The sequence below is a fragment of the Poecilia formosa genome, unplaced genomic scaffold, assembly GCF_000485575.1.
Source record: "Poecilia formosa unplaced genomic scaffold, Poecilia_formosa-5.1.2 Scaffold235, whole genome shotgun sequence".
NCBI classification, from domain to species: Eukaryota; Metazoa; Chordata; class Actinopteri; order Cyprinodontiformes; family Poeciliidae; genus Poecilia; species Poecilia formosa.
The window spans coordinates 787035-812916 of record NW_006800174.1 but is presented as its reverse complement, the minus strand read 5'-3'; the positions used below and the strand labels follow the sequence as shown (position 1 = coordinate 812916).

Genomic DNA, 25882 nt, shown 5'->3' with positions numbered 1-25882 from the left:
AAATATTGGTGAAAGTTGGATTGTTTTGATGGCAACTTAGTTATAACATAATGAGTTTATCAGCATTAGTGCATTAATAAATCTGGGTTTTTAAAAAGTCGTAAAACTATACGTAACACACAGAAAATGTACCACTCATAGGATAGCAATATCTGTTTTTCTATATTTCAAACCCATTTAAAACCTCATTTCCTTAAACACACGTACATTACGTCGTGACGACCACTAGGCGGCGGCAAAACTCAGCCGTTTGAATGGACTCGGGTTGCTGGGCTCCGAGAGCTTATCAAGCTGTCTGGGTGTGTTTGACTTTCAGCTCCCTCTCTTCAGTCTCAGTAAGACGGTGACTCTTACATCATCTCTGCAAAACATCTCTCAACAGGTCGAGGTGACAATGTCGGTGTTTGCTCGTTTTCTTTCTACTTTTAATACTTTAGCTGGTAAGCTAACACATTAACCGTCTCCGGGTTAGCGTTTGAGCGTCACCATGGTGACGAACCGTGGTCGAGCCAAAAGCAGAAGGGATGTAGTTCGGAACCGTAAGCTGAAAAAGAAGGCAGCCAAGGTCTCGAAGACACCCCAGCGAGGCCGGAAAGAGACCAGCATAAGGACAGCGGTGACTCGTTCAAAGACGAAAAAGCTTCCCAAAGTCAGTGTGTTAGTACTGCTGCATTTTTTAAGTTTTAATGTTAGCTGTTGGTCAGAACGAACCAACCAACGAAAGCAAAACAGGAAATATAAATCTTATAAAAACATAGCAAAATATTATATTTATTTAAAAAAATATACATAGTGGGGCATAAAATATTTTCTCCACATGTAGATGGTGTTTTTTTTTTTGTCATAATTTTTATTAGTTGTCAGTAAATTGCTTTAGCTCTGTTATGATACACCTATGTTTACATAACTTTTTCCCTTACTTGTTTTCACTCTTGTCTGCTTGCGAAAGCGTTTTCCGCTTCTATGAGTATTGAATGTATAGTTTATATTAACATGAAACATTAATAAGCACAACAGTAATTGATAGCATTGTCTTTTTAGCTTGCAATGTTTTAATTTCTTTAAGAGCATAACTATGTAGCGATCACGTTTGTTTTTAATATAATTGCAAGATTTCTTCAAACATTTTCCGGTATTTAGATTTATTTTAAGGGAATTAATAACTACTGCTTTAAAAACTACGTGAATTTTGATGTTTTGAAAACTTAATAGCAGAATCTCTAATTGATTTTAATAAATAGTGTTCAACATCATTCAAATTAATTTTGCTGGGTGTGCTAATCAAATTAATGAAAAATACAATCTGAAACTGAAATCAAATTGATGAAAAATACAAACTGAAACTGAAAAGCAAATAATTATACATAAAAGATTCCTCAAAATACAAAATATAAATCTGTAAAATTTCATTCAGCTTTCTTCTTTGCTGTTTTGTATAATTACAACAAAAAATGATATACCTTCTATATCTTAATCTTAATGAATACATGAAAAATGTGCATGTTTCAGGTCAGTATCACTCTTTTGTTTTCATTGTGATGATCTGACTGACTTAAACAAACCAGTAAAAAATGCATTCCCAATTTCTAAAGGGGTTGTATAATATATTACTTCTAGTAATTAATGGACAATATACTTAAAGTGTCAAGACTTTAGACAGATCTCAGTGCCAAAGATCACCAACAGTGTCGGATGAGAAACAGAGGAGGGAGCAAAATGTGTATTTATTGCAAGTAAAATGGTCGTAGCAATATTTATCAATATTCTGCACATGATTTACTGATGCAGTTACTGTAGCCCTTAACAACCGGCATTCTGCTATTCTGTTATACATATATCTACATGATTAACAGTAACAGATACTAACCTATGAAATATTCTTTAGAGAGTTCCTGCCAAGAAAGAAGAAGAGAATCACACTAATTCACACACACGTGATGAAGAAGTTGCAAAAAAAGCTGCAAGAAAAGTCATCAGGTCAGACATTAGAACCGAAATTTCAAAAACCAGTAAAGATCTGAAATAACTGAGGATACATTTTCTAAGTGAGATCTGTAAATATATATATGCATTTTTATACAATTTTTCTTCTTAACTTCAAGTTTCCAGTTTATATTCAGACTACATACAGGGCTTTGTTATAAAAAATATAAAAGGTTAATCAGTTTTTTATGTTGGAACCCCAGTGTTCATAAGATTGCTTATAAAAGGTTTGCTTGATGTAGTTTATAAGTTTGATGAAGTTGGTGAAATATTCATTGATGCTTATACCAATATTTCTGATTTGGTTGAGTTTTTTAAACCTCAAACCTCAGACTCCAAATATTACAATTTTTAGCACCAATTCTAATCATCATGAATCACAGTTGATCTGAACTATGATACTAGACCTAGTGTTTATTGTTTAATTTATCATTCTTCAGCTTTTTTTTCAGTTTCCTTATACAGATGTTTGTCTTGTGTTGACAGGAGATCTTCAAGACTTAAGAACCTTACAGGTAAGACATGTTTTTTTCTTACATATTAAATATAAGCACTACTAAACTTTGAATTCAATTTAATTCATATTCAAATATACCCTATTAATCCCAGAGGGAAATTAAATAAAAATTATAACCTTTGGAGAAAAAGTTGTAACATATGTTAAAGTTCTAATTCAAATGGATATTTGAATGAAAATCTGTCCTCATTAGTTTATACAAAGCTTATTTCTTTTCATTTTATGTAAGTCCACATTTTGATTTATCCAAATAAATCCAGAGGTTTTCCTCTTGGCCTCTATCAGTGTCAGGTATTATCAGGCCCAGAAGGTTAGACAGTTTTAGACATTCTTTATATGTTGAAATGGAAAAAACAAAAAAAGACACATGCATGGATAAGTTTTATATAGAATATAGAATCTAAACACATACATGTCATTGTGTAAGGAGGTAAGAAGAATGGGATCAGGAAGAGTCCCAGGAGAACCACACCGACGACTACATACGACGCCTCCAAAAAGTTTGACGCCATCAACAGCAAGTAAGACGACTCAGTAACATAAACAGGAAGTATAACACACTGTCCAAACAACTGCATCAGTTTTATCTTGATGCAGTTTTTAAAATGACCTTAAATAAAAATGAATAGATAATTTTGGTTTATTCATTTGTTTTATAGCAGTGAAATGTGTGCAGATGTAATATTCATTCTTTACTTGTGGACTTGCCAGGCAACAAGTCTTCTTTAAGAAAATTTTGTTTAATGATACACATGTGAACAGTCACATTTATGTTTAATTGTTGCTCTTATCCTGGTTATTAGCGACAGCATCTTATGTCGGGGAGGAAAAGAAGACTGTGACGAAAACAGATTTGATCTTTAATATTCGTACATCTTGATTATCATTTTTCTGCAGCCACGGAGACCAGAAGGATATCACCAATCAGAAGAAGAAAAAACGACTGATTAGGAACAAGAAAGATGGAGTAAGTCTGGACTAAAAACCATCAACATAATTAGTTATTTACTTCATTTGCAGCCACAGTAGAAGCTTTAACCTTCAGTTATTTCTAGTCTTTTTGTAGTAAATGGATACAAAAAAGTCTCATGATAGAATGGAACCAAATTTGCTCATAAAATAATGTTGGACTCTATTATTTAAGAAAAAATGATCAACTTTATCTTCTGTTTTTTTATTTGCAAACATTATTATTATTATTATTATTATTATTATTATTATTATTATTATTGTTGTTGTTATTGTTATTATTATTATCATCATTATTAGTAGTGGCACTTGTAGTAGAACTAGAACTCTCAGTTTGGGTTCTTTTTAATTGAAAATATGATGCATCGCAGTCGTAATATCACTTGCATACTTTTAATTAATTTCGTTCTAAGATGTTAAAAATGGAACCAAAGTCATCAAAAATCATGAAACAATTGCAATGTTTGAATTGGGTGAATTTCATAAATACAGCAACCTTTTCTGTATGTTTTTGAATAAGCTGCATCTGATCGCAGCTCTCTGCAGCTCCCAGCAGCATGGGTTTGTTTTGACGGCATGCTCTCATGCTGTGTTTACATTCCGCAGCAGCTTAAAGCCCCGGTTCATGCTGTACTCAGTCTGTATGGGTGGGCACCCTGTCTTATCAGCTCTCTGTGAGGGAGGTGCACCCAGCCGCACGCTGACTTTCCTCTCTGCTCACAACTCCTGGGGCGGGGATGACAACTCTATCAGCTGCCAACATATTGGGGGAGGGGAAGGGGGAGCAGCTGAGAGTGTGAGGAGCATCAGAGTGTGGTTATGTCACATGAGGGTGACAAAGTTTAGATCTTCTTGGTTGAGAGGCATCGTTCTCAACTGGTGTGAACTCATTTCTGTCAATCCCTCTGTTTTATCCAACTGAAACAGCAACAGAGAGCAGATTTCACTGAGACATAGTTGTAATCAAAGGTCCCATGTGGAAATCAGGACACGAGAGGAGTGCCATGATGGATGAAAATGCTTAATCAAGGATACAGCTGTTTATCTCTCTAGTCTCTCTAGATGTTGGAACTGAGGCAAACTGTGTAAACCCATTTAAAAAACACTGTTTCTGACAACAACGTGTCAATGGACTCCCTTGTCTCTCGCAGTTTCTGTAAATTATTACTATATTTGATTTCACTGAGTAGTTTTTTTCTAATTATTTTCATAGTTTCCCAAAAATAATAGAAGTGTAGCTTCACAATTACAAAAACAGAAAAACAAAGTTTAGTGATTAAACTGCTGTAAAATGTTACTTTGAAATCAAAACTTCTAAACCCTGATGTAATTTTGCTCCTTTTTTAAAATACAGTATCTCCCTTAGTTTTATTAATGACATTTAAGCTGTATTTATGTATTTATAGAAGATTGCCTCTGAAGAACAGAAGTCGATAACACCAGAACCGCCGCAAACAGACCTCATTGACACTACAGATGATACCGGTTTGTACAAGCATGAAGCAGTGAAGGAGAGGAAGAAACAAGATGGGTGTTTCATCATGCTTTCTTCTTCTGTGGTATTTCCAGTTGATGATGTAGATAGTGGGATTGGAACAACTGCAGATGAGGACAGTAACTGCAGTGTGACTGAGAATTTTGATGCCACACATGGCAAGGCCTCGTCTCCTTACCAGGGACCCAAAAGAGGTCAGTGCTGCTGTGTCTGTACTCTGAGCAGAGAAAATATGAAAAATGAACTGCATTTTCTCTAAAATAGTTAAACACAGAGCAAGACCTGAAATATTATCTTGTTAAATCTAGTTTAGGAGAGCATATGTCAAAACACTTTTAAAATGTAACAACACAACTGTATCACTTCCATTTTTACTTTAGGAAGGAAAAATGAACCAGATAACAAGGAAAACAATCATTAGTCTAATAAGATTTATTAAAATAATAAATCAACCCAGTTCTGCATTTCTGTTCTGTTCTGTTCCTAAAAGGACATTTCCAGGTCAGTCCATCAGGAAAAAGTGTAACACGCAGGCGAAACTTCAGGTGAGACCATGGATTCAACACTCTCTCTTCTTTAAGCAGTTTGAAAATTAATAGAAGAAGCAGCATTATTTTTTAATACACCATTAAACCCATCTAAATAAGCTCAAATTAGATGGAAATGCACTTGGAAGAGAGTGACTGCAAATATTAAAAATAAGAAATCTAATTGTACTTTAATTTATTATAGACAACTTTCAAAAACACTTCAACTCTTTGCTGACTGGTTTAAAAAAAAGAAGCAAACAAACAAAAAAACTATAGTTTTTTTATTGTATTTCCTAGATATGTAAGTGACTTGGCTCGTATTACAGGAATATACTGTTGTAATGAACCTGTTCTAGGTCAGGTTATTGCAAATCATGTTTTTGGAGTGTAATTCTGCTTTAATTTACTGAAAATATTTCTCAGTTATTCACGTTAGATTATGATTCAGTGAAATATTTTACAAACTGATCTTGTTTCTCTTTGGTTGTTAAGACACGTGTATGTTTTTGTAAAACCTACTCATCACTACTAACTTTGACCATTTACTGAATAATTTAAAACAGATTTATTTACAGTTATAAGTTTTAATAAAATCATTATGAATGATCGTGTGCTTTCTATACTTTTTTGCTATTTAAAATTATTTTTTCTTCGCAAAAATATGATGCAACTGTAATGATTTTTAGAAACAAGATGATCACAGCAACAACCACATGACATAATTTGGCTGACAATTTAACTCTGGCTCTTGTGGGCTTGGGCAAAGTGGTTTCACATTGGAATAACTGGTTCTTATTGTAAAATTGTTAAATACAGTGATCACTGTTGAATGATTAATAATTATAACTTATGGAAAACTATTTGAACTGTTCTATTGATCCCTGAAACCACTTACCAAAACATGTTTAAGTCTAGTGAACATAGGTATTTTAGTCTGTATGAAAAATATGTTTCTCTGTAGGTTAGAAAAAAACATGACCATACATATGACAATGTGAGAAAAATTATTTTTTTAAAAGTCATTGCAACTATATTTGTTCCCTCGTGGAAAAATTACAGTTCAAATCCATCATTCACGGCCCGTTGATGCCAGGAATGTGTGTTTATTTTACCTTCCGACAGGAACTGCTTCTTTTCTGCTCAATCTGAGACACATATTTGTTTACTTCTTCTCTTTCCATCAGGGCCGCTCAGAATGCATGGTCGACTGACGACGCTGATTCAGATGATGAAAAGGCCTCCAGCAGGTCGGCAGAGACAATGAATATCTTCACTGAGAACTGTAACATAAGTTCTCTCTTGGTTTTTAGTGTCCAGTGTTAATACCTTTATGAAAAAATCCACTGGTTCAGCATAACCACGGAATTTACACGGAATTAGTTTGCCGTGTAAATCCTTTTCAATTTATTTTATTTTATTTTTTTCACAAATAAAAAAAGTAAATCAGTTATTATACAGATTGGACAGAAACATCAACTCACTTGCAACTTTCTGAAAGTTGGTTAAGTTTATCTTTTATAATGTTGAACTTGTCCAGGTCTGACTTTTTAAATCTATTTGTTTACAAGAAATCTAAGTGCAGTTTTCCTTGATTGGTGTTTTTCCCCATATTTTACCAATTATCATGTTTTTTTTTAACTCCGCCTCAGCAACTGCCGTGCACTCGGTCTGCGTACGGAGGAGCTTTATAGTCCTCGCAGAGACAAGCTGACCATGGGAGCAGGTCTGGCAGACATTGATCCCATGGCTATTGATCGGATGGTAAGTTACAACACAACTATCATATCTATCACTCACCGGTGTGTGATCCTCATGGATCCTCTATTCTGCACTTCTACATTTTTATTGTTTACAATATGTGATTCTCTTGCAAATATATATGTACTTGATTCTCCTTTTCCTTCCTTGTTAATTTTATTTTCTCCTCAGGTGGGCTTTGACAGCATCGGTGGGCTGTCGGGTCACATCTCAGCTCTGAAGGAGATGGTTGTCTTCCCTCTTCTCTACCCAGAAGTCTTTGATAATTTCAAGATTCAGCCTCCCAGGTGACTCACACAGACCATGAAGAACTTTACAGGATTTATGTTCATTCTCTAACACTAAATTATGTTCAGCTTTAATTTATTTAAACCTAAATAAAAAACATAGTTTTGTCCCTTTTTTCAGGGGCTGTCTGTTCTATGGCCCGCCAGGGACTGGGAAAACACTGGTTGCCCGGGCGTTGGCCAATGAATGCAGCCATGGCAACGAGAAGGTGTCCTTCTTCATGAGGAAAGGAGCTGACTGCCTCAGCAAGTGGGTGGGCGAGTCAGAGCGGCAGCTGAGGCTGCTGTTTGAGCAGGTAAAGGTAACTTTAAAGTTATCTGATGTTACTGCACTGCCCCCTTGTGGCTGGTTGCAAAGAGGGCTGAAAAAATAGGTTCAAGACTTACAAAGATTCAACAATGTCATCAGTTTTTGGAATAAAAACAAACATTACATCAAAAAAATGCTACGCTTTTGTTCATTCTTCAGGCGTATCAGAAACGTCCCTCCATCATCTTCTTTGATGAGATTGATGGCTTGGCTCCTGTTCGATCCAGCAAACAAGATCAGATTCACAGGTCTTTATAGTCCTTAAATGTACATATTTTACATTGATGCTCTTTCTGTGGCTGTAAATAATAACAAATTTATTTTTAAACTTCTGCAGCTCTATTGTGTCAACTCTGCTGGCTCTGATGGACGGGTTGGACGGTCGAGGAGAGATTGTGGTGATCGGAGCAACAAACAGGCTGGACTCCATCGACCCAGCTCTGCGGCGTCCGGGACGTTTTGATAGGGAGTTTCTGTTTGGCCTACCTGACAAAGAGGTAAAACTTTATTCTTTTCTTACATTTCATCATCTGCCTGAAATTTCTAACTTAGTTTCTAATATTTTATACAGTAGTTTGACTCTTTGAAATAGTTTGCAAGTGTATATTTTATAAGAAGCTTGTATTACTATCAGTTAATTACAATTTTTGGAAGTGTTGAATATTGGAAGTGTTTAATTTTCAATACTTTTACAATTTAACTGGATTTCTAATATGTATAATATATTGGTCCTTGTGTTTCAGTCTCGTAAAGAGATTTTGAAGATCCACACACGGCTGTGGAAACCTCCTCCTTCAGAAGACTTTCTGGATGAGCTTGCAGAAAAATGTGTGGGTAGGTGGGATGAAAATCACATGCTTTGTAATTTGCCACATTCACTTTTTTTAAATGAAGTGACCTCACCCAATCCTTAATTGCTGCAGGTTACTGCGGTGCCGACATCAGGGCGGTGTGCACCGAGGCGGCGCTGTGCGCCCTGCGGCGCCGCTACCCACAGATCTACGGCACCTCGCAGAAGCTCTTGCTGGACGTCTCCTCCATCTCTGTTAGCAGCTGCGACTTCGTGGCGGCTATGAGGAAGATGAAGCCGGCGTCGCAACGCTCCAACGCCTGCCCTACAAAACCGCTGTCAGCGGTGGTCCAGCCCCTGCTGCGCTCGGCCCTCAGCCACATCCTGGAGGTTCTGCAGAAGCTATTTCCACACGCTGAGCAGGGGATGAAGAGGAAGAGGGAGCCGGGTGAGTGAGTGCTGAACGCTGGAAGCATTTCTGTTGGGTTATTATATGGAATCAAATTCAGAATTTTTACTTCTGTGTCTTTGTGCAAGATCTGACTTCTGGTATCTTCGATGATGGTCTGATGAGTAGTGGAGATGAAGGGACCTCAACCTGCAGCATTTCTGCTCCTTCCACCTCCCAGAGCAAAAACTTTCTGCATTTTGCGAGGTGAAACATCGTGCTGGGCTGGCACAGAACTCTATCCAACATAAAACAATATGTAATATGTATGTTAACTTAAACTATAAATGCCTTCGTACTCTGTTCTGTTGGCTCCTGCAGGAGTGCTGTCAAACACCCAACGTCCCACCGCCCCCGAATGCTCCTGGCTGGTCGCCCGGACTCTGGTCAGACGTCCCACCTGGCCCCTGCAATTCTGCACGCCCTGGAGCGTTTCACTGTCCACAGCCTGGATTCTGCGGTGTTGTTTGGTTTCAGCTGGACTTCTCCCGAGGAAGCCTGTGCTCAGGTAATTTTTAGATAAGACCACACAGATGCTATCACGAATTCATAGACTTTATTGTAGTGCAAATTATTGAGCACCTATACTCATAGCTCAAGATGTGTCTATCTTTCTGAAGGATTTGATTTCCTGCCAATTTATTTCAAATTTGGATATGGAATGTCTAAATCAGGTCTTATTTTTCTAATTAGACTCAACTGCAAGGCTTTTACAGCAATGTTTAAGCTATTTTATAAAAATGTTAATTTACACATAAAGGCTGAAACTTTGCTATTATATTTACCAACCTGCACACCACAAAGTGAACTATTGTTCTTCAGCAACATTTGGTGGTGTTAAAAAGAAACTGCAGAAAGAATCAAAAGAAATAACAGGACTATTTAGAAAAAAAAAACTAAATTAAAGCTTTAAAGTAAATGTCTCCCCTTATCAGGTGTTCTGCGAGGCCAAACGGACATCTCCCAGCATCCTCTACATCCCCCACATCCAGCAGTGGTGGGACACAGCAGGATCAGCACTTAGAGCCTCGTTTCTCAGCTTGCTGGGCAGCATCCCCTCTTTTTCTCCCATCCTCCTTCTCGCCACCTGCAGCGTTCCTCACCAGCAGCTCGACACAGAGGTGAAGAAGCCTTAAAGTTTCCTTTACCTCTTCTGTGAATTCACTTATTTTATGCTGCTTCTTTGAGTTATTATTGAAAGCAGGAAAACAAAGCCAGAAACACTCATTCCAGGAAAGAAAAATTAACATATTATACCTAAACATATCTTGTTTTATCATCAGATACAAACTCTGTTTCGGGAGGAGTATGGGGAGATATATACAATGGCTGTTCCCTCCCGGCAGGAGAGAACAGAGTTTTTTGAGGATCTTATTTTGAACCAGGCGGCTGAACCTCCACCATCTAAGAATAAAGGAAGTATGTGACACAGAGCACCATGTATGTGTCCATGGTGCTCTGTTCCACTCATATGCTGACTGTTATATACCAAATATTCAGTAACAGTTTAAAAAGTTAGCCTAATTCACCTGCTCATCTGCCATCAGTGACCCAGAACATGGAGATCCTTCCTGTGGCTCCACTTCCTCCTCTGAGACAGATGACCGAGCAGGAGCGCCTCCGTGTGGAGGAGCAGGAAGAGGACGTGCTACGGGAACTCCGCCTCTTCCTCCGTAACCTCACAGAGCGACTGATGGTGGACCGCCGCTTCAAGGCCTTCACCAAACCTGTTGACATAGAGGAGGTAATCCCATTCTTTTTTTTTTATTTTTATTTTTATTTTTTTATCAAGCTCTAACTGGAAGACTGTTTACATCATAGTAGGATAGCGAAACACTTCATTGGATTAATCATGTGGCATTGATCATTTATTGAAATAATCTTCAACTCATTTAGTAATCTATTAGTTGTCACCTAAAGTATAGAGACTCTTGAAAAAACTGAAAAAAGAGCAATAATTAAGCCAAAGCTGTATAACATTTATATACATTTTGCATTTAAGATGAACACATTTTTGTCTGCAAGTATGTTTTACCCAGAATTTCTCAAGTGGCATAGTTTTAGCTTCACCTCCTTCACATTCACTAAAGGAATGCTGTTATTGCATTTTAGACAATAAATTGTTTATTTTCTTATTTAAAAGGGATTTTATTATTTCCTTTTCATATTTAACTGTTTCCATTATTGCATAAAATGGCTTTTCTGGAAACCCTCTAGGGATGCAGTTTAAAACTAAAGCAAAGTTAATATTAGGTAATTGTGCTCCTGCTCCTTGCTGGATGTTTTAGAAAGAGTGTAAAACCATGAACTCTCCATCTTCCAGGTCCCAGACTACCTCATGGTGATCCAGAAGCCCATGGACCTCTCCACCCTGCTGTACAACATTGATGAGCATAAATATGTCACCGTTGATGAGTTCATGTCAGACGCAGACCTCATCTGGCAGAACGCTCTCGAGTACAACCCAGACAGAGACCCAGCAGGTGGTAGTAAATACATAACTCCTTATATAATGAACTCAATGTTTTAAGAACATTTGAGAACCATCTGAGGTTTTATACTTAGCATGCTTTTCAAGCTTCAGATGCAATTGATGTGGGCTAGAGGTGACAAGCCCTTTGTATAAACTGTTATCATTTTAAAATGACCAAGTGCAGAGTTTTTGAAGGAAATTAAAGCTAAACTATAAGGTTTTTGTGCTTTCTTTATTGAGTCTGCCATTTTGCTTTACCAAAAAATATTAGAGTATCCCTTAGAGTTTTACCTAATGTGAATTCAAAGTTTATATAATTTAATATTCATGTGAAATGGTTTGCTTGTGTCAGATCGTCATATCCGTCACCGAGCCTGCGCCCTGAAAGACACAATGCGAGTCATCATCAGAGACGAACTGGACAAGGATTTCCAGAGGATCTGCGAGGAAATTCGAGAGTCTCGGCTTGATAGAGGTAAAACTTTGTTCACTGCAGCCAAACTACACCAGGTGTTCAGCATGGACTCCTGATTTTATCCTTACAAAGGCTATTTAGTTCTGAAGTAATAAAACATCCCTTTGAATTAAAAATGTCTCCTATGGTATGTATTTACATAGTCAGTGCTTATTTTTTTAAAGCTTCCAACCCATAAATTAAGACTTTTATTTTTATGACAGCATTATCCCACAGGGGCAGAGCCACTCTAGAGTTGACCAATGGCTTCTACAACTCTGTGTTCCCCAGAAACAGCACTGGACCTCAACGTAAGCCTTGATAAAAATTCTGTCTTGAAAAGACAATGTAACTTAACACCAAAATGTAACTTTTTCAAAGGTTTAAACTATTCTATTCTTCCACAAAAAAAAAATACTTGAATGGGTAATTATTTTTGCTCTTAACTTAAATGCAGTCATATTCAATAAATTAGAATAGCATTTCGATGAGACTCATTTGTCAAATCGAAAGTGCCTTTTGAAAAAAAAAAAAAAAATCTTTAAATGGGTATAAAATGTAGTGTTCATTAAAACCACAGTTCTCTATTAAAAATATTTTTCTATTTTTGTCTGACATATTATTCTAATTTTAAATGTGTTTTTATTAGCTGTAAGCGAAACTTCATTTAACAGAAATAAAGACTTAAAAACCTCAATTGATTACAAGATGTAATAGTATTTTTTTGTGTGCGTGTCTGAGCTAAATGAAACTAAAACAAGAGAGAATATTAGACTGCAGACGTTGTAAATTACAGTAATTTTAACTTTCCTTTCACCACCACTGCGTCTGTAGCGTCTTTTTCAGGGCTAACCAACATGTTGGGAGAAAACTGTGGTAGTGAAACAGACAACTGTCCTCAGAATAGCATTTGTACAGTGACATTTCTGTAGTGCAGTTAAGCCCTTATGAGTAAAACACAGACTAATTATGTAGTTGCAGTTTTTGTCACAAATAGCCATTACTGTGGTGAAATGGCTGGACTTGAGGAAGACGGTTTTTAAATCCATCTGTAGGTTGCAGGTTTAACAGCTTTCCAAGGTTCCTCTGTTAGCAAACTGTTCTCTCTCTTACTGGATAAATAATCATCATGTTGGCTTCAGACTTGACATGTAGCCTTTGCTATCACTACTTTTGTCTCAGGTGGGCACTGGGTTCATTCGCTGCATGAATTTCTAGTACTTGTCTGCCTTCCTCCCTTTTGTTAGTCTTCATTTTTTATGGAAATTAATATTAATATTGTAAGCTCCTAACTAAAAAGGAAAAGTAAAAAAAAATGATGACATACTGTTAAAGAAAATTGTTTATTTGGTTAAATTAACTTACACAAATTTATAAAATGAATATCAGGTTTATTTTTCTGGCAGGAACAATACAAAAAAGTCTAAGAAAAATCAAACAGTATTATATTATGGAAAATACTTAATATGAATTTCTGTTTAGATCAAACTGATAAAAAAAGAAACCAACTACCATTTTTAAATTCATGTTTTCAAGAAATATTATACATCGTCATGTTAAAGAAACACCTTTGTTTAATGAATCAGAGGGAAAGAAAGAGGTGAAGTAAAGGTGCAATGACAGAGAGCAGCAGAGTCTTTATTCAAATGTAAAGGCATTAAAGTCACAGAACCGATGAGAAGAAGAGGTAGAATCTGCAGAGCTGACAGAAAGGAGAACTACGAATGAGAGAGAGAGTCTGCAGCTCAGGGAGAAAAGGCTAGAGGAGAACAAGAAGATCTAGTGAACAGAGATTCAGCTCCACTCCATCGCATTTCTTCTCTGTGTAATGACTCTTCCTATCCTCTCTCTACCCCCAATCCCAACTCTCTTCTGACTTCTTTTTGCAGCACGTAAGAAAAAGTCTTTCAAATCATCCCGAAAATCCAAGTGGAGCACTGGTGTCATTAAGAAACGGCAACAAAAGAAGACAGCTTCAACCTCCTCAATGTCCAGCATAACCAGTTCAGATTCAAGTGCAGATGGAATGGGAGGGGAGAGTAGTTCTGTTGGCCGAAGCTCGTCCAGTTTGTCAGACAGCAGCGATGATGACGAGAACATCTTCCTGAAGCTCAACAGGAACCATCGTGACTTTAAAGCTCTCCAAAAACGTCTAAAGCAAAACTGCAACGAGTCCAGCAGCAGCAGCAGCAGCAGCAGCAGCTGCACTCCCAAAATTAAACTGAAGTCCAGGCAGCCTTCAAAGTCTGACCCAATCCGAAGGAAATCGTTGACGGAGTTTTATTTAAAGAAATTAGGTGTGTGTTTGTCTAACAGAGGTTTGGAGTGGAAGCTGGACCTCTAACTCAGGCTGTGTGACCGCCCTGCTCTTGCTCTACTAACTGGTCTTCATGGGACTCTGACTGAGCTTCAAAACCCTGCAGTGTGCAAAACAGGTAGTGAAAGTGCTGCTTCTGCTCCTGCTTTGCTTCTCCTGACGCTGCTGAGCAAGATCTAAAGAGCAAACATTTCACAGTCAGGCAGAACTCTGGGCACAGAGCCAAACTGGCACAAAGCTAAGCCGAGAACAGATGCTCTCTGATATTCTGTCACAGAAATAAATGTTCACTTCAAATAACTCAAAAGAGAACCAGTTTTTGATTTACTCCACAGGATTATTTTAGTTTGAAATGCTGGTGTTTGTACTTGTACCCCGTAAACAAAAAAGCTTTACCTCTTGTTTTCCTTAATGTGACTGGTGCAGGATAAGTATATTTAGATGCAAACAAAAATGAAGCTTTAACTAAAAAAATATAGGTTTGATATAAGAATTAAAGTTTACTTCTTAACTTTAATGTTTTACGAAAATATATAATTGTGGTTATGTGTCTTGTCTTTGTTGTTTGCTGTGTGCACCCTTTTAAAAACTGCAGTAAACCTTAACATAATTTTTCAGCTAAAAGGAGAGCACCTTTCTTTTCTGTCTTCCTCAGAGAGGCAGAGAAAGGCTGAGATGAGAACAAACAAGGCTGTTTTTGAGCAAATGCAGCAGTTCAACAAGAACAGATCTGAAGAGAGTGTTGACGAGCAAACACCCGACCTGGTAGTTGATCACAAAAAGCTGAAAGTAAGTTAACTCTGGTTATGTTTTAAGATGTTGGGCCTTTATTTTTAAAGATTTGCACTGCTAACAATAAAATACTGGCCATTTTTTGCCTGGGTTCTTAAAAGTTTGATTTAAAAGCATGTTTCTACTGGGATTTTCTTTGTAACAGACCAGGTCTTAGTAGTGCATAATCTTGAATTGAAACAAAAATAATCCAGCTTTGCTCATTTGGAGAGTGGAAATTTTAACCATTCTGCTTTGCTCAAGCTCCTTTTTTTGGAGAGTCTCTGAATAAGTTAGCAACTGTAAAATATCCTAAAAGTGCCTAATGCCTGGTTAGCGATTATCACCCTTTTCCAGGAACCAAAGAATGAAGTTCTTTTGTACTTTTTGAACTCAAAATTTAATGCATCATATTTATATCAATGCATGTTGAAATGTCTATTTCTAAGTGCTAATCAAAAATGACATCCCAAACATTAGCCCCGCCCCTTTTTGCTCTGATTGATCCTGTGAGGGTTCTAACGAGAAACAATTGGTTAAAAATATCTGTACATCTTTTTAAACATTTAACTAATATTTCACATTTGAAATGTATTATCAGTTTTAAATACACATTAAATACAATTTGATCATATAATTTCTAAGTACTTTAATATAGATTTTACCTTTTTGTTTTATGAGGTTAGTTAAAATGGAATAGTTGTAAATTGGAGCTACATGGATAAACTGAAAGGAATTAAAGTAGTGTGCTTGCAGCTATTGTTTGCAGTCATTATTCTTGTTTTCTCCAGGAACTGCTGAGCAGAGCAATAGTTAAAACAGAGGCCGCTGAGGTGGAGACTCTGGAGAAGTTTTATGCTCTGTTGGCTCAATCCATCTACAGACACAGAAACAACTACAACAAGACAGAGCTCATTAAGGTACAGCAACGCCACTCAGCTTTGTTTATTCAGGAACCTTTTAGATGGAGGCTACTTAAAAGAGTTCAGAAGTTGCTAAAGGCTATCACATGCTATTGTGTTATTTTAGCTGTTAAATGATTTTATTACACTCAAGTTGAGGGAAAAGCTGCTCAGCTAAAATTCATAGTTTTATGATCCACAAACATAACTGCCGAACGACATGTTTTGGTTTTAGATGCCTGTAAAGAAAAAGAAAAAGCAAACTCATACTTTGTGGGGGAGTTTATTTGGCAAAAAAAAAAAAAAAAACTACAACTGGTTTATTTAATAATTTATTTTTCCTCTCTTTTTTCTCTAGGAAATGAAGAAGGAAATTGAAAACTTCTCCTGAGCTATAATAATAAAACCCAAGTAAATTTAAATGTAGTTTTCTTTTGTTTTTATATTAAAGTGACAGTATTAATTTGAGTTGTTTGAGCTTTAAGTCATCTTCTAATGTTATTCCCTAATCAAAAACATTCTTGGAGTGTGGCTTTGATTTTTTCATGCATGTTTGAGAAATCATTTAATTTCCCTTGGCAACCATTCAGCAGTGCAGAACGCTTGGGGGGCTGAAGATGTAGCTCCTCCTTGGAGCTGCAATTTCCAAACTTCCGAGCTACCGCCTCACAGAGCATTTCTCCCACATGACTTTCCCTTTCAGCTCCTTCTGACTAGCCAGCACCAGTTAGCAAACACCTGATGGAACTGTGCATCTGCTGAGCTCATTGTCTGAGCTACTTTTTAGTGCAAAATTGGTAAATGCATTGTTGAAGGGTTAATAGGGGAACAATGTTGTGACGACTTCCTGAAGACTGAAAGTTGGAAGAAGACAGAGGCCCATTCAAGGCGTTAAATTATGAAATTGATTTTTTAAAGTCATATTTGAGATATGCAGCACTTTATAAGAACTGAAGGTGACATAGTTACTTGATTGTTCTACAAAATTTTACTATGTAGCTGGGAAGCACATGATACTGCCCCTTGAAAGTACCGTATATTTATAAATTGTAGCAAAAATTCTAAATACCTCAGTATTTATAGTATTGCACCAGATTCTCTAAGGATTTATTGCTTTGACATTTTACAAAAAAGTAAAGCTTCTGGCTATTGTGTTTATTTACTGAATTTATCATGATATGCACTTTATAAAAGTGTTGTTCTGGGTAAATGAAAAACATTGACTGTGTATTTTGTGTATCAGCCCACTAAAGTGTGCCTGTTTGTTTGTGTTTAGTTTAAGTCGTTAAGTATTTTTACTTTTAAACACAGAACTGGATTTACATCCAATGATCTGTCATTGGGTTTCAGCTTCAAATGCAGCAAAGAGAGTATAAGAATAAATTGCTAACATTTCACATGCTTTCTATTTGCTGATGTTAATAGATAACATGATTGGTTGAAATAAATAGTTTTGAACTTGTGTTACATTTAGAGCAAGCTGTGTGTGTGTTTTTCTTATATTTTAGGAGATATTCAGATTTCCAATGTGATATTGGAATGTCCTACTTTTTTTCATTAAATTAATACGGCTCTTAGTAGCAGTGTATTTTATTTTTTTTATGTTTTACATTTTATATTCCTGAACTGAAAGCAGTTAAGTGTCGTATGCCTGACGCAATGACGTACATGAACCTTCTCACCCCACGCTGATGTACGGGAAAAAAATAACAAACATGACCTCATTACGTCAACTTTTCGCTTCCGCTGTTTTGATTGCTTTCAAAATAAATAGTACAGGTGTGTATGACTACAGTTCTCCGATAAATATGCTTGAGGTGTTTAGATAGATATAGTTCCTCTGAAATGACCACTTCTTTATGTCCAGTAAAAATAGGACTGTTACTTTTTTTTTATTGGAGCATGGAATAGCTTAAAAACCACAGGAATATCTTGGATCTTGGAATAAGTAACTCACATAAAAATATTTAGTTTTATAATCTGCACTTTGTTTTTTAATCTATTTATATTAAGCATTCACATATAAATTACCAAACTATTTGATAATATATCGAATGATATTTCTGGCAAAATAAAAAAAAATTAACAATGTGCATTTTAAAAAAATATATATGTAAACATTAGTCATCAAGCAAGTACTGAAAGACTAAGAAACATGAATAGACATGTTTTGATAAAAAACTGAAATTTTGCATTACATTGTAAAAATGTCATATTTTGTAAAAAGAAAATTAAAGTACTTATTACTCCTAACAGGTATATCGTTTTGAAGGAGAAATTTGCCTGTTTTACCTTAGTGACCTTTAGTATGACTTTTATTGTGAAGTCCTCCAACCGGATGCAGTTGTCAGTTCTTGCTAGCCTCCAGCAGCAGTACAAAAAAAATTGTTCGGATTCGGTAAACTAGCGGTGCTTTTTTTATGAAAATGTCCTCCCCAGAAGCAGAAAAACAGAGCAAACAATGCGTTGTAAAGCGGCGCCATTAAAACCCGCAGATAATGGGCGGTGGTGAGCTCAAGCCCGGATGTTAGAGCGGCTCTGTGACGGGCTGAAGCAGATGGGATCCATGGTGAATTTGGGTAAAAGGCGGAAGACTGCGTATCAACAGGGCTAAACAGAGATGCTACACAGCTACAACCGCTAGTCAGCTAACTGTTTGTTCCAACATGCAGGTAAGCGAAACCGACAGGGCAGGTAAACTTATGCAGCTGGCAGGTGGGTGTTAGTGGTGGCTATTACCCACTGCCACTCATGTGAACTGGGCTCATTGTCACAGTAAGGGGGGGATAGCTAACGTTAGCAAGGAGGATGTTGTCGTTCCTCTGGGTGTTTCAGGCAGAAAGCTAGCTGTGGAGACACGGGACATTAGAGCTGAGTGTGTCGGTTACTATGACTGCATGGTCGTTACTAAATGCAATACATTTAGTCAAAGGTGGGCAGCGTACCCTACAACTCTACTCAAGTAAGAGTGGCACTACTCCAACATATTTGTACTTCAGCAAAAGTTAAACGTGACCATCAAAGAAATTACTTGAGAGTTAAAAAAGTACTTCACAGAAGAGTTATTCTTTTATGATAAGAACACCTAATATAATAAGAAAAGTGATGTGATCAGAAAACGATAATTACGTGCAAATTTTGGTATTTATATGACAAAAAATAGTACATTTAATTACAAAACAAAATCAAATATTTTTAATGTTTTGGTTAATGAAGCAAATACGTACAGTAGGAAATGTACGTATTTGCTTACCCTGTTCTTACCCATATTAGAACAGGGTAAGGTATTTTCAGCGACTGTATATAGTGTTTACAGTTTATTTTTGATTTAAAAAGTCCCAAGAGGCTCAGCAGATAGTAAATAACATTAGAAGGTAACACTTTATTTGAAGCGGTCTGCATACGACTGACATGACACTGTCGTAAACATGTTATAACATCTGTCATGAACATGAATAAGTCTTCATGAACGTTTATGACTATTGTCATGATGTGTCACTTGGTAAATAATTACACTTTTAATGCAAAGTTGCATTAAAAGTGCATTAACAATGTCAACTTGGCATTAATTGGTAAATAATGATATTTTTATTCAATGTTGCACTGAAACTTATGTTAAAAGTCCATTAAAGGAGTCAACTTTGCATTAAAAGTGTTATTTACCAAATGGCACTTCATGACAATAGTCAAACATTCATGAAGACTCTTTCATGTTCATGACAGCGGTTGTGTCATGTTTATGACAGTGTCATGTCATTGTCATGTCAGTGAGACCTCTTGTTTGCTCACACAGCTTGTGAGCAAACAAGAGGTCTCACTTTAGCATAAACTGTAGGCATGTTTCTGTGTCTCATGCAATTTTTTTTGAAACATGTTTGTTCTTCATTCAGCAGGGTTACTCCCAGTGGGTAGAGTAACTAGAAATTTTAGTCAAGTATGAGTAGTGATGTATCATAATGTTTCCTAAAAAGTTACTCAAGTAAATGTAATTAGTTTCTGCCCAGTTTAATTAATTAGTTTAAGGAAGTCCATAATTGCTAACTATTAGCTTCATACTTTAACACCAAACTGTGTGCTGTCAGACCACTTTAAGACAGTCATTATGTTTTCAAAAATCATATTGTGTTTATATTAATGTGATGAATTACTACTGCAACAGACAGAAATTCAGTCAAAAATATTCAACATTTACCTGCCAATTAAATCATTTCACCTAATCTGCATATCAAAACTGGCCCAGTTCATTTTATGTTTTCTGATTTCATCCATTTATTATNTGTTTATTTTCTTATTTAAAAGGGATTTTATTATTTCCTTTTCATATTTAACTGTTTCCATTATTGTATAAAATGGCTTTTCTGAAAACCCTCTAGGGATACAGTTTAAAACTAAAGCAAAGTTAATATTAGGTAATTGTGCTCCTGCTCCTTGCTGGATGTTTTAGAAAGAGTGTAAAACCATGAACTCTCCATCTTCCAGGTCCCAGACTACCTCATGGTGATCCAGAAGCCCATGGACCTCTCCACCCTGCTGTACAACATTGATGAGCATAAATATGTCACCGTTGATGAGTTCATGTCAGACGCAGACCTCATCTGGCAGAACGCTCTCGAGTACAACCCAGACAGAGACCCAGCAGGTGGTAGTAAATACATAACTCCTTATATAATGAACTCAATGTTTTAAGAACATTTGAGAACCATCTGAGGTTTTATACTTAGCATGCTTTTCAAGCTTCAGATGCTTTTGATGTGGGCTAGAGGTGACAAGCCCTTTGTATAAACTGTTATCATTTTAAAATGACCAAGTGCAGAGTTTTTGAAGGAAATTAAAGCTAAACTATAAGGTTTTTGTGCTTTCTTTATTGAGTCTGCCATTTTGCTTTACCAAAAAATATTAGATTATCCCTTAGAGTTTTACCTAATGTGAATTCAAAGTTTATATAATTTAATATTCATGTGAAATGGTTTGCTTGTGTCAGATCGTCACATCCGTCACCGAGCCTGCGCCCTGAAAGACACAATGCGAGTCATCATCAGAGACGAACTGGACAAGGATTTCCAGAGGATCTGCGAGGAAATTCGAGAGTCTCGGCTTGATAGAGGTAAAACTTTGTTCACTGCAGCCAAACTACACCAGGTGTTCAGCATGGACTCCTGATTTTATCCTTACAAAGGCTATTTAGTTCTGAAGTAATAAAACATCCCTTTGAATTAAAAATGTCTCCTATGGTATGTATTTACATAGTCAGTGCTTATTTTTTTAAAGCTTCCAACCCATAAATTAAGACTTTTATTTTTATGACAGCATTATCCCACAGGGGCAGAGCCACTCTAGAGTTGACCAATGGCTTCTACAACTCTGTGTTCCCCAGAAACAGCACTGGACCTCAACGTAAGCCTTGATAAAAATTCTGTCTTGAAAAGACAATGTAACTTAACACCAAAATGTAACTTTTTCAAAGGTTTAAACTATTCTATTCTTCCACAAAAAAAAAATACTTGAATGGGTAATTATTTTTGCTCTTAACTTAAATGCAGTCATATTCAATAAATTAGAATAGCATTTCGATGAGACTCATTTGTCAAATCGAAAGTGCCTTTTGAAAAAAAAAAAAAAAATCTTTAAATGGGTATAAAATGTAGTGTTCATTAAAACCACAGTTCTCTATTAAAAATATTTTTCTATTTTTGTCTGACATATTATTCTAATTTTAAATGTGTTTTTATTAGCTGTAAGCGAAACTTCATTTAACAGAAATAAAGACTTAAAAACCTCAATTGATTACAAGATGTAATAGTATTTTTTTGTGTGCGTGTCTGAGCTAAATGAAACTAAAACAAGAGAGAATATTAGACTGCAGACGTTGTAAATTACAGTAATTTTAACTTTCCTTTCACCACCACTGCGTCTGTAGTGTCTTTTTCAGGGCTAACCAACATGTTGGGAGAAAACTGTGGTAGTGAAACAGACAACTGTCCTCAGAATAGCATTTGTACAGTGACATTTCTGTAGTGCAGTTAAGCCCTTATGAGTAAAACACAGACTAATTATGTAGTTGCAGTTTTTGTCACAAATAGCCATTACTGTGGTGAAATGGCTGGACTTGAGGAAGACGGTTTTTAAATCCATCTGTAGGTTGCAGGTTTAACAGCTTTCCAAGGTTCCTCTGTTAGCAAACTGTTCTCTCTCTTACTGGATAAATAATCATCATGTTGGCTTCAGACTTGACATGTAGCCTTTGCTATCACTACTTTTGTCTCAGGTGGGCACTGGGTTCATTCGCTGCATGAATTTCTAGTACTTGTCTGCCTTCCTCCCTTTTGTTAGTCTTCATTTTTTATGGAAATTAATATTAATATTGTAAGCTCCTAACTAAAAAGGAAAAGTAAAAAAAAATGATGACATACTGTTAAAGAAAATTGTTTATTTGGTTAAATTAACTTACACAAATTTATAAAATGAATATCAGGTTTATTTTTCTGGCAGGAACAATACAAAAAAGTCTAAGAAAAATCAAACAGTATTATATTATGGAAAATACTTAATATGAATTTCTGTTTAGATCAAACTGATAAAAAAAGAAACCAACTACCATTTTTAAATTCATGTTTTCAAGAAATATTATACATCGTCATGTTAAAGAAACACCTTTGTTTAATGAATCAGAGGGAAAGAAAGAGGTGAAGTAAAGGTGCAATGACAGAGAGCAGCAGAGTCTTTATTCAAATGTAAAGGCATTAAAGTCACAGAACCGATGAGAAGAAGAGGTAGAATCTGCAGAGCTGACAGAAAGGAGAACTACGAATGAGAGAGAGAGTCTGCAGCTCAGGGAGAAAAGGCTAGAGGAGAACAAGAAGATCTAGTGAACAGAGATTCAGCTCCACTCCATCGCATTTCTTCTCTGTGTAATGACTCTTCCTATCCTCTCTCTACCCCCAATCCCAACTCTCTTCTGACTTCTTTTTGCAGCACGTAAGAAAAAGTCTTTCAAATCATCCCGAAAATCCAAGTGGAGCACTGGTGTCATTAAGAAACGGCAACAAAAGAAGACAGCTTCAACCTCCTCAATGTCCAGCATAACCAGTTCAGATTCAAGTGCAGATGGAATGGGAGGGGAGAGTAGTTCTGTTGGCCGAAGCTCGTCCAGTTTGTCAGACAGCAGCGATGATGACGAGAACATCTTCCTGAAGCTCAACAGGAACCATCGTGACTTTAAAGCTCTCCAAAAACGTCTAAAGCAAAACTGCAACGAGTCCAGCAGCAGCAGCAGCAGCAGCAGCAGCTGCACTCCCAAAATTAAACTGAAGTCCAGGCAGCCTTCAAAGTCTGACCCAATCCGAAGGAAATCGTTGACGGAGTTTTATTTAAAGAAATTAGGTGTGTGTTTGTCTAACAGAGGTTTGGAGTGGAAGCTGGACCTCTAACTCAGGCTGTGTGACCGCCCTGCTCTTGCTCTACTAACTGGTCTTCATGGGACTCTGACTGAGCTTCAAAACCCTGCAGTGTGCAAAACAGGTAGTGAAAGTGCTGCTTCTGCTCCTGCTTTGCTTCTCCTGACGCTGCTGAGCAAGATCTAAAGAGCAAACATTTCACAGTCAGGCAGAACTCTGGGCACAGAGCCAAACTGGCACAAAGCTAAGCCGAGAACAGATGCTCTCTGATATTCTGTCACAGAAATAAATGTTCACTTCAAATAACTCAAAAGAGAACCAGTTTTTGATTTACTCCACAGGATTATTTTAGTTTGAAATGCTGGTGTTTGTACTTGTACCCCGTAAACAAAAAAGCTTTACCTCTTGTTTTCCTTAATGTGACTGGTGCAGGATAAGTATATTTAGATGCAAACAAAAATGAAGCTTTAACTAAAAAAATATAGGTTTGATATAAGAATTAAAGTTTACTTCTTAACTTTAATGTTTTACGAAAATATATAATTGTGGTTATGTGTCTTGTCTTTGTTGTTTGCTGTGTGCACCCTTTTAAAAACTGCAGTAAACCTTAACATAATTTTTCAGCTAAAAGGAGAGCACCTTTCTTTTCTGTCTTCCTCAGAGAGGCAGAGAAAGGCTGAGATGAGAACAAACAAGGCTGTTTTTGAGCAAATGCAGCAGTTCAACAAGAACAGATCTGAAGAGAGTGTTGACGAGCAAACACCCGACCTGGTAGTTGATCACAAAAAGCTGAAAGTAAGTTAACTCTGGTTATGTTTTAAGATGTTGGGCCTTTATTTTTAAAGATTTGCACTGCTAACAATAAAATACTGGCCATTTTTTGCCTGGGTTCTTAAAAGTTTGATTTAAAAGCATGTTTCTACTGGGATTTTCTTTGTAACAGACCAGGTCTTAGTAGTGCATAATCTTGAATTGAAACAAAAATAATCCAGCTTTGCTCATTTGGAGAGTGGAAATTTTAACCATTCTGCTTTGCTCAAGCTCCTTTTTTTGGAGAGTCTCTGAATAAGTTAGCAACTGTAAAATATCCTAAAAGTGCCTAATGCCTGGTTAGCGATTATCACCCTTTTCCAGGAACCAAAGAATGAAGTTCTTTTGTACTTTTTGAACTCAAAATTTAATGCATCATATTTATATCAATGCATGTTGAAATGTCTATTTCTAAGTGCTAATCAAAAATGACATCCCAAACATTAGCCCCGCCCCTTTTTGCTCTGATTGATCCTGTGAGGGTTCTAACGAGAAACAATTGGTTAAAAATATCTGTACATCTTTTTAAACATTTAACTAATATTTCACATTTGAAATGTATTATCAGTTTTAAATACACATTAAATACAATTTGATCATATAATTTCTAAGTACTTTAATATAGATTTTACCTTTTTGTTTTATGAGGTTAGTTAAAATGGAATAGTTGTAAATTGGAGCTACATGGATAAACTGAAAGGAATTAAAGTAGTGTGCTTGCAGCTATTGTTTGCAGTCATTATTCTTGTTTTCTCCAGGAACTGCTGAGCAGAGCAATAGTTAAAACAGAGGCCGCTGAGGTGGAGACTCTGGAGAAGTTTTATGCTCTGTTGGCTCAATCCATCTACAGACACAGAAACAACTACAACAAGACAGAGCTCATTAAGGTACAGCAACGCCACTCAGCTTTGTTTATTCAGGAACCTTTTAGATGGAGGCTACTTAAAAGAGTTCAGAAGTTGCTAAAGGCTATCACATGCTATTGTGTTATTTTAGCTGTTAAATGATTTTATTACACTCAAGTTGAGGGAAAAGCTGCTCAGCTAAAATTCATAGTTTTATGATCCACAAACATAACTGCCGAACGACATGTTTTGGTTTTAGATGCCTGTAAAGAAAAAGAAAAAGCAAACTCATACTTTGTGGGGGAGTTTATTTGGCAAAAAAAAAAAAAAAAACTACAACTGGTTTATTTAATAATTTATTTTTCCTCTCTTTTTTCTCTAGGAAATGAAGAAGGAAATTGAAAACTTCTCCTGAGCTATAATAATAAAACCCAAGTAAATTTAAATGTAGTTTTCTTTTGTTTTTATATTAAAGTGACAGTATTAATTTGAGTTGTTTGAGCTTTAAGTCATCTTCTAATGTTATTCCCTAATCAAAAACATTCTTGGAGTGTGGCTTTGATTTTTTTCATGCATGTTTGAGAAATCATTTAATTTCCATTGGCAACCATTCAGCAGTGCAGAACGCTTGGGGGGCTGAAGATGAAGCTCCTCCTTGGAGCTGCAATTTTCAAACTTCCGAGCTACCGCCTCACAGAGCATTTCTCCCACATGATTTTCCCTTTCAGCTCCTTCTGACTAGCCAGCACCAATTAGCAAACACCTGATGGAACTGTGCATCTGCTGAGCTCATTGTATGAGCTACTTTTCAGTGCAAAATTTGTAAATA

General features: G+C 36.4%; 1 protein-coding gene across 1 annotated transcript; it reads left to right on the top strand.

Moving 5' to 3' along the window:
- Positions 1-224: 224 nt before the first annotated feature.
- On the top strand, positions 225-25545 carry LOC103149740 (ATPase family AAA domain-containing protein 2-like). Its single transcript, XM_016680167.1, has 35 exons — positions 225-649; positions 1886-1977; positions 2470-2498; positions 2928-3021; positions 3398-3467; positions 4876-4954; positions 5039-5158; positions 5455-5509; positions 6679-6741; positions 7144-7255; positions 7424-7539; positions 7661-7835; positions 8009-8097; positions 8187-8346; positions 8593-8683; positions 8773-9087; positions 9177-9294; positions 9409-9595; positions 10023-10208; positions 10371-10506; positions 10635-10831; positions 11411-11610; positions 11653-11693; positions 11913-12035; positions 12239-12325; positions 13904-14140; positions 14987-15120; positions 15894-16022; positions 20484-20643; positions 20986-21108; positions 21312-21398; positions 22977-23384; positions 24060-24193; positions 24967-25095; positions 25436-25545. The coding sequence occupies exons 1-35, from the start codon at positions 488-490 to the stop codon at positions 25466-25468; spliced, it is 4671 nt and encodes a 1556-aa protein (XP_016535653.1). The 5' UTR covers positions 225-487; the 3' UTR covers positions 25469-25545.
- Positions 25546-25882: the final 337 nt, after the last annotated feature.

Excerpts from the sequence above, each read along its gene's own strand:
- LOC103149740 (XM_016680167.1), top strand. The coding sequence starts at position 488 with ATGGTGACGAACCGTGGTCGAGCCAAAAGCAGAAGGGATGTAGTTCGG. Across the intron at positions 7,836-8,008 it reads TGAGGCTGCTGTTTGAGCAG|GCGTATCAGAAACGTCCCTC; the intron begins GTAAAGGTAACT and ends TTCATTCTTCAG. Across the intron at positions 14,141-14,986 it reads GAAGCTCAACAGGAACCATC|AGAGGCAGAGAAAGGCTGAG; the intron begins GTGACTTTAAAG and ends TGTCTTCCTCAG.